Below are 8,725 nucleotides of genomic sequence, written 5' to 3' on the forward strand. Positions count from 1 at the left end.
TATATATATATATATATATATATATATATATATATACACACACACACACACACACACATATACATACATATATATAAAAGTTGTTTTTTTTTTTTTTTTATCACAAGTCTACAAAATGCTGAAGAGGGCTGGGATTGCGGTTCAATGGTAGAGTACTTGCCCAGCACAGGTGAGTCACTGGGTTCGATTCCCAGCACCACATAAAAAAAACTAAACATATGATATGTCAAGAGCTATGTAATGTTTTAAACAACCAATAAAAAAATAAATTTAAAAAAAGCTAAACAAAATAAAGGTATTGTGTCCATCTACAACTAAAAATATGTTTTTAAAAAATGCTAACAATTCTATTTTAAATGCTAAAAATGAATACAGATTCTGCATTTCTGAAAAGAGAGGCACTATTCTCAATGCCACTATTCTAAAGATATCCAATAAAATGTCAGGAAAAGAGAGGATCTACAAAACCTGCTATTAACAGGAAGAGCTCCAAAACTTAATTACTCTAAACTCAATACAAAGGCTCAGGAAGAAAATAGAAAAGATATTCTAAGTGAAATTCTTATCTAATCCAAATGGACTGTGGGTGTCTATCATTTAAAACCTCAAAGTGATCTCATGGAACAGGCACTATCTCCATGAGAACCAATCAATGTACCTTCTCAGGTTGTAAATCTAAAATAATAAAAATGTTTGAAAAATGTTTCTATTTCTTATAAAAATCCTATTTCACACTTTCATCCTGTATACTTTATTTTGGTAAGTAAATATCCAACTAGTGTACTGTGTACAAACAACTAAATGAGAGATACATTTGAACCCAGTATACGGTTATCTTATTTGTCTTAGAAAAATCTTCACATAATTCTAGGAAAGCTGAATATGATTGGGGGAAGAAGGAATCCCCAAATAAATATGCATACTTCAATATTCATTGAAATACCATCCTAAATTTTTTTTGTGTGTATGGAGTACTGGGGATTGAACCCATCATGGGGGCTCTACCACTGAGGTACAGCCCCAGCCCTTTTTATTTTTTATTTTGAGACAGAATCTCACTAAATTGAACTTGCAATCCTCCTGCCTCAGCCTTCTGAGTCCCTGGAATTACACAGGTGCCTGGCCATCCTACATTTCTATAGTAAAGACTTTTAACTTCCAAATACTTTCAGATTCATTCTCTCATTTAATGAGTTACATTAATAGTCTATGTGTAAAATATATGTACTTAAAGGTTAAACCATTTTTTAAAAATCCCAATACTTTAAAATATAGTTAGTGTTGTTTAAGAAAAAAATTATTCAGTTAAAAAAATTAAGAATCCATTGAGAGCCTCTGACATGCCAGGATCTAAAGTAGTTTGTGGGGCAAGGCAGTTGATCTCTAAACTCATAAAGACAGTCATTAACTCCAAAAAGTTAGACAATATTCACAGTCATTCCTCATAGGAGCACAATTACTTCACCTGACTCTGACCTTATCTCCAATTGATCAAAATTTGTGCTAATCACAAAATGCAAACTATACCACTGAAGTAACAAATTACCATGAAATCTACCATAATAACTACTAGAACACATTTTGTCCCATCACAACTCTCTGTAGTTGTCCTGACCTCATTTAGATTCATACTAAGAAACACATTTCCTAAGCAATTGTACAACAGCTTGCAAGAAGGGAGAGATTTTTGTACTGTAATTTGAGATTTTTGTACTCAAAAAAACCTCTGCAGAAATGAAGAATTGAAATGAAAACGCAAAACTAAAGGCAGGAAAACAACTAATAAGCTTTCAGGAAAGTTTGTCTTGGCTTCTTCCCTCCACCCCCACTTTTTCTTTTTTGTGTGTGTGTGTGTGTGTGTGTGCGCTAGAGATCAAACCCAGGACCCTGTATATGCTAAGCTTATGTTCTATCACTGAACTATCCTCCCAATCAGGGGAAATTTTTTTAAGAATTCTATTTGCAACAAAGATAACCTATATTTTTTCCCTAACTATAAAGTAAAAAATATACTAATAGTAGTCCAGTCTGAGTACTATAAATCTAAGTTTAATACATTTATAAGGGTATATATCATCCTTCATTTAGTAAAGTGGAAATTGCTAGCCATATGCTATTAAATTATTAGCCATATGCTTCATATGGCTATTGAAGCATCACCTATAATTTTTTTATTAATTGACTATAAATGGTCTAACAGGCTTGAAAATAATCTTAAAGAAATATCACCCTTCAAATTTTATTTACAAATGATCGATTTGCTTAGCAACCTTTATTCCATGACAAAAATTAATTTGATCTAATTCTGATTTGTTTGAATACCCACTGATAATGTGAAAAAGAATCAGGAATGATATTTTCCCACATATTTGTGCACTATAAGATACAATATCCATTTTTCTAATAAAATCACAAAAAGCTCATTTCGAACAGTAAGATATGCAGAGCAACCTAGGCAGGTCTAAAATCAAGTATATTTTTTACAACCTGAATGAGAAAGAGTTCATAATATACCCTTAGTTTCCTCAAAAAGTAAATTCAGTTCCTTACTTAGAGCACTGACCTTATACAACTTATTTCTCCCAACTAAATATAGCTCCTATGCAAATTAAACAGTTATTAGCTATGCAAGTAAGTAGTTTGTTGGTCATTGCTAATATAATTTTCATCCTTAAAATAATTAAGTTGCTACTCTTCAATCAATCATCTATTTTCAGGTTTTTTTTAAATCCAAAAACAGTACTTTGACTATATAAACTATATAAGCATATCAAATTACACTAGTATTCACACTAAACATAAGGCCCTTTATGTAACAGGCTATTATATTTAGCATAGTTTAAAAAAAAAAAAAAAAAAGGCCTGGTCTTACTTTATAAAATGAGCTCCCTCTGGTCAACTGTTTGGTCACCAACTCACTGACACACAGAAGATAATGAAAAAAAGGTTCCCTAATCAAGGACTATTTCCTTATCCCCTTTCCCAGTTAAATATCTTAGTCTATGTTGATATGTGTAAGCTAATACAGAATTTTAGAACCATTATACTAAGGTAAGTTGATAAGAAAAGTTAATGTTCCTCAAAATTTTGTTTCTGCTACTACATTTGCTTCAAGAAGAAGGGAAAATTACCAGACTTCAAGACAGAAGATCCTGAATTCAACTCCTGATTCTACCATCTATCAGCTATATAGCCAGGAACATGTTACATCTGAGACTGATTTCTCATATGAGAGGAAGAAATATTCTAACTTGCTTTCCTCACAGACCTTCAAAATACTACCTCACAAACTTTTGAATAGTAAATTTTTTAAAATGTGCAGTGGGGTAAGCATAACTTTATTAAAAAAATCAAGTATATATTAAACATGAACCAAAAAGACTTAAGATCTGATTGTTGAAAATTTTCTTAAATTCCTTTAAATTCCTTTGATTCACATAAAATTGGAAGCAATATTAAAATATAAAAAGCAAACTGCTAGCCAGGTGTGGTGATGCACATCTGTAATCCCATCAACTCAGGAGGCTGAAGCAGGAGAATCACAAGTTCAACTTAGTGAGACCCTGTCTCAAAATAAAAAATAATTAGGATAGGGGTGTAGTTCAGTGATAGAATGCCCCTGGGTTTGCCCCAGTGCACAAAAAAAGAAAAAGAAAAAAAAAATTGAAAGAAAATGTTGCAAAAAATGCAAAATATAACATGGCAAAGAGATGGGAGAAAAAAAACCTCACTCTCTCTCCCAAAATCAAAAGTGTATTCAAATTAATAAATTCTGGGACAATAATGGACTACTTCCCAGATAAAGGATGGATTCAATTTTAACCAAATCTCACCACATTCAGTTTCAGTTAATTTGCCCACTATCTTTTTCCCCCACTCAACCCTTTACCATGGTTCTGTTTTTTTACACAAACACAGATTAGGAATAGAGGCAAGATGGTTTATCCAAAACATACTTATGTCAAGAATAACAAAGATTCAAAAAAGAATATCTGACAAATAATATGACTACCTACAGAAATATAAGCATAGAGTCTCTACTTATAGTTTGGGGGCAAAGATAACATAAGTATCAAAAAGGGTCATTTCACATTGTGAAAACAGATGACCTCTGAGCACAAACTTCAGTATTGCAGAAATACAGCTGTAAGCAAGTTTCAAACTTTTGAGTACTGGCTTGAAGTCAGTAGAGCTTTAAAACTAGTTAATAACTATACCTCAATCTAGTAGCCACTGGCAAGGAATTTAAAGTACTAACCTTTTGGGAAGCAACAAACTACTCTAAATGAGTCTAAAAGTCTACCATCTTCATTGAGTTTCAGAAGCAAAACATTGTCTTAAAACTATGCTAAGTAAATTTCCCTGAAAATCTTAAAAGAGTACGATGATAAAGCTCAAGACATCTAATTTTAAATTCTAATTCAGCCCTAACTTTGCTATGAACAACTTTGGGTCAGCCATTTAATATGCTCATTCATTTCTTCTATAAAACAAGACAGAGATAAGGACAAGCAATAAAAATTAATAGTGAAAAAATTTAAAGTTTTAAACAAAACATGCCAGCCTTTTGTTATAAGAATTAAATAAATCATATATATAAAAGTGCTCAGGAGCAATGCATGCTACATTTTAAACCATGAAGCATTTGGTATTGTTACTATATATCAATTTAAAATCAGGTAGGAAGATACATACATAACAAGATCAAATAGTACTTAATAATTCAAATCATCTATTACCAGGCATTCAAATTCTTAATTAGAATGAAGATATTAACTTAGCCTATCAAATAATGCAGTGAAAAGAATAGTAAGTTTCAGATCTTTTTGCTAATAGCTTGTTATATTAATACTTTATTAATGTAAAATAAACTTCTTCATTCTAGTTGTATCATAAATTTTAAAAATTATTCCTTACTTTAAAAAAATATCTTGGGCTAGGCACAGTAGTGCATGTCTGTCCCAGCAACTCAGAAGGCTGAGGCAGGAGCATCCCAAGTTCAAGCCCAGCCTCAGAAACAGGAAGAACCCCAACAACTCAGTGAAATTCTATCTCAATATAAAAAATAAAAAGGACTGGGGAGGTAGCTCAGTGGTAAATCTCCCCAGGATTCAATTCCCTGTACCAAAAATAAATACCTTGGTTACTAGAATCACAAATACTTCAGATAAATGTTTTTTTTCTATTTGTTTCCAACATTGATCAAGCCTGAATATTCAACCAAATAAACATCAGGTTTAAACATAAACATAGCCATGCCTTTGAAAAATGCTATTTTGGGCCCACATAAGAAATGTTTGGGCTAGTCATTATATCATTTGCAAATGGAGATAACACCATAATACCAAAGTGTAAATTATCTTGAGTCCTAAGAAAACAATATATTTAGTCATCAAGAAGCAGGATGTGTGAAAATGACAATAGGACCAAAACAAAGCCCAACTCTTCCACTCCCTGACTATACAATTTTGGGAACTGCCACTCATCTCAAACTCTGCCACTCATCTCAACCTCATTTTTTCTGTGAAATGGGAATAATCCTACAATCCACAAGGTTGTTTGGAAGGTTAAATAGGAAAATACTTTATAGCCTAAAAATTATAATACAGATGTAATATGACATTGATTTGTGTCATGTTGTTGCATAGGCAGTATTTTTCTTAACAATGTGTAAATTATACTCTAAATATAAAATTTTGATTTCAAAGTAAACTATTACCCTTGTTCAAAATTGCTACTTGCCTTGGATTGAGTTCTTTTTCCATTTCTCACACTAAACTTCTCCTTCATTTCTTCTAAAATTATCTTCAGTTTCTTTTCTTCAGGTGTCCCCAAGTATTTTTGGTTCACATGAAGGTAACAATGCCATTTGGCTGATTCAAAGCCCCAGTGGCAAGTTCTTTTGTCAGGTGATCTGTGAGAATGCATCACAAATGTCTGGGGTGCAAACATTCCACAGCACTCCAGACACTGAATACACGGAGCATCGGGCTGAACATAAAACTGAGGTGCAAAGAGACCCTGACATTTGCCCAAGCATTCATGTTCCACTTCAAAGGCACTGCCAGTTTCCTTTAACTGGGCCAATGAGTTTTTAGCAGGAAGTACACTACCATTTTGAGGAAAAGTTCGTGGCCGCAATAAAGCATTACACAGTCTTTGTGCATCAGTTAATGTGATCAGCCCACAGGATGGAGCATTGAAAGGAAGTATTCCCAGGACCTTTAAGATATGAAGCTGGTCTGAAGTACACCTTGAACAATATATATATAACTCATCACAAACTGTATTTATTTGCTGAAGTGAAAATTCTCGGAGAACAGAATTTAAGACTTGGGGCAAACAGAGTCTCTTTTCTCCTCCAACTTGAAAACAAGAAATAGATTCCCCTTCCAAAACAGTCTGGGTGAGCTCTGTGGAGCTATCGGAAGGGATGAGCAGTGGGCCAGGAAGAACCTGAGGAGATGGAAGAGGCAAAAATACAGTAGGTGACATGCTTTCTTGGGAATACCGAGCAGAAAATGCTGCTGGTCCACCCAAAGAGCTCTGACTACTTAAATGGAATTGTGCCAATGTATGTTTCAAACTGGGATTTAAATTTAAAGGTTCAGGCACAGAAGTACAGGTCCGCTTGACAGGCTCTCCATCAGTTTCCATAGGTGCTTCTCCATAGTCATCCAAGTGTTCCTTCTTTACCGTTGGCACCTTGTTTATCATTTTTCCATTTGCATGAAAGTCTGTCATCATTTTTTTCACTGGCGGGCTGCCATCATCTCCCATCCCATTCAGTTTTTTATTTGAGCCCTGAACTAAGGAGAAATTTGCCTGTAGGTTTTCCATTGCTATGCTATTGTGTTAAATAATTAAGTCTGAGATTTGCATTTTTATTTAGTTGCTTATTTGAAGAAGAATAACTGTATCAAATACTTTTAACCTATTCATAAAAAATTATAAATTTCCAAAAGGAAATCTTCTTACCCAATAGATTTTGCAACTTTGTTTTGGTTCTGCTTATCCTAGTATAATTTCACTGCAAATACTACAAAATGTCTCTTTTTGCTTCTAGTAATAAATATAATCTTAAGAGGTACACTTCTGAGGAGGCTTTCCTTGGATTCTTCATATATATGTAAAATAACATTACCAATTTCTCAATTCAAGAGGTCCAGCTTCAATGCAATGGTTTGGTTAATCTTTTTTTTTTTTTTTTTAAGCAAAGCATGTGTAAAGTTTATGCCATAGATGTTTCATAAAACCTAGACTCCAACCGGTCAAAATAATGCAAACAAATTTAATTTTTACTACCAAGATACCAAAAAAGGAGAGGGGGAGTATCCCCTCTAAAAATGGTTGGTTGGTCTGTGCTGACAAATTGAAGCCTTGTATAAATCTTCACACCAGTAAGGGCCTCTAGCTTCACTTGAACTTCTACAATCAAAAATGATACTTAACAAAAAAACTGCCCAATTGTCTTCAAGAATTACACTTCATTCTTCTTTAAATTAATCTGGAAGAAGAGAAAGGGGATGGAGGAAGAGTTACATTTGAATTTGCTCCAGAGGCCAAAGGGTCAGTTTGAAACCAGTTTCTTAATCTTAAACTAAGTTCACTTTACCAAAGGTGACACTTGAGTGATTTCTTCAAATCTAACACCAAGTAACTAGAAGAAGCTTCATTTAAATAGGAAGGTGGGCAAAGGGAGCAAAAATATCCCTCAAAAAGAGTAACGCTACTCAAATTCAGAATATGAAAAACCTTAAACAGATGATCTCAACCGAAACTCAGTACCAGAGGCTTTCTCAGTTACACTACTATAACTAAAATATAACCCATTATTTCATCTAATTTTTTAAAAAACATAATTTCATTCATCTCCCCCCAAAAAAACATAGGAGTTAATGTAAGTAACTAAGTTACAATCTCAAGTGCATTGATTCATCTAATCAACGTATGCTATCTTTCTAAAATGACTGTAGGCAAAAATTAACTTTCCCTTTAAAAGATTAGTAATTTTGCTTAATGGAAGCCAAAAGCTGTAAGGCTCTATGCCTGGGAATCTCCATCCTTGAACAAGATTAATCCGGGACAAAAAACACAAGGCAGACAGACCTCACAAAGAATGCAAATGGAGGAAGAGAGAAAAAGAAAAGATTCTTCCACTTCCTCCTTTAAAGAATACCCAAAAGAAATCCAATAAATAGAAATTTTTGCTCTCCAAACTCCCAGCAGTTTACCTTAAAACAAACCCAAAGGATTAAGGACGAAAGTCACTAGCCATCCTACTGACTTTCGCCACCATAAGGACACCTCATCCAATGCAGGCCAAGGAAGAGGGCAGGAGACATGACCTAGAATGGGGGAGCCCCTAAAACCCTGAAGCACTCCGCCCACGCAAAGCCACCCACCCGTCTTTCACCCGAAATGGGGAAGACAAGGAGCTTAGAGTGCCGGGACCTCTGGGGGGTGTGAAAAGGGGTGGAGGGAAGTAGAGGGAGGAGTCCCCCAACCCCCACCCGCGAGCCTGGGATCACCCCAAGTGTCCTCCCCACATCGCCCACTACCGGGCCGCGGGGTGAACGATGGAAATCCCCCGCGCACCCTCTCCCCGGGAAGTTCTCCGGCGTTACCCCAGCGCCCCTAGGGCTACACCTCCCCCCGCCGGCCCTGAGCCAGACCCAACTGGGGACCGCGCGCAGGTTGGCCGCCCAGCCCAGATCCCTTGCCG

General features: G+C 35.1%; 1 protein-coding gene across 3 annotated transcripts in view; it reads right to left on the reverse strand.

The window, feature by feature from the left end:
* Positions 1-8,499, reverse strand: part of Skil (SKI like proto-oncogene) — a 24,131-nt gene extending 15,632 nt beyond the window's left edge. The window contains exon 1 of one of the 3 annotated variants that reach the window (XM_048814309.1): positions 5,743-8,499. In XM_048814309.1, coding sequence (XP_048670266.1) covers positions 5,743-6,840 — 1,098 coding nt within the window. In that variant the 5' untranslated portion in view covers positions 6,841-8,499. The remainder of the gene's footprint in view (positions 1-5,742) is intronic. The other 2 variants (XM_015494277.2, XM_015494276.2) reach the window with 2 other exon arrangements.
* Between the last annotated feature and the right edge of the window lie 226 nt (positions 8,500-8,725).

The sequence above is a fragment of the Marmota marmota genome, unplaced genomic scaffold (genome assembly GCF_001458135.2).
Source record: "Marmota marmota marmota unplaced genomic scaffold, marMar, whole genome shotgun sequence".
Classification (NCBI taxonomy): Eukaryota; Metazoa; Chordata; class Mammalia; order Rodentia; family Sciuridae; genus Marmota; species Marmota marmota.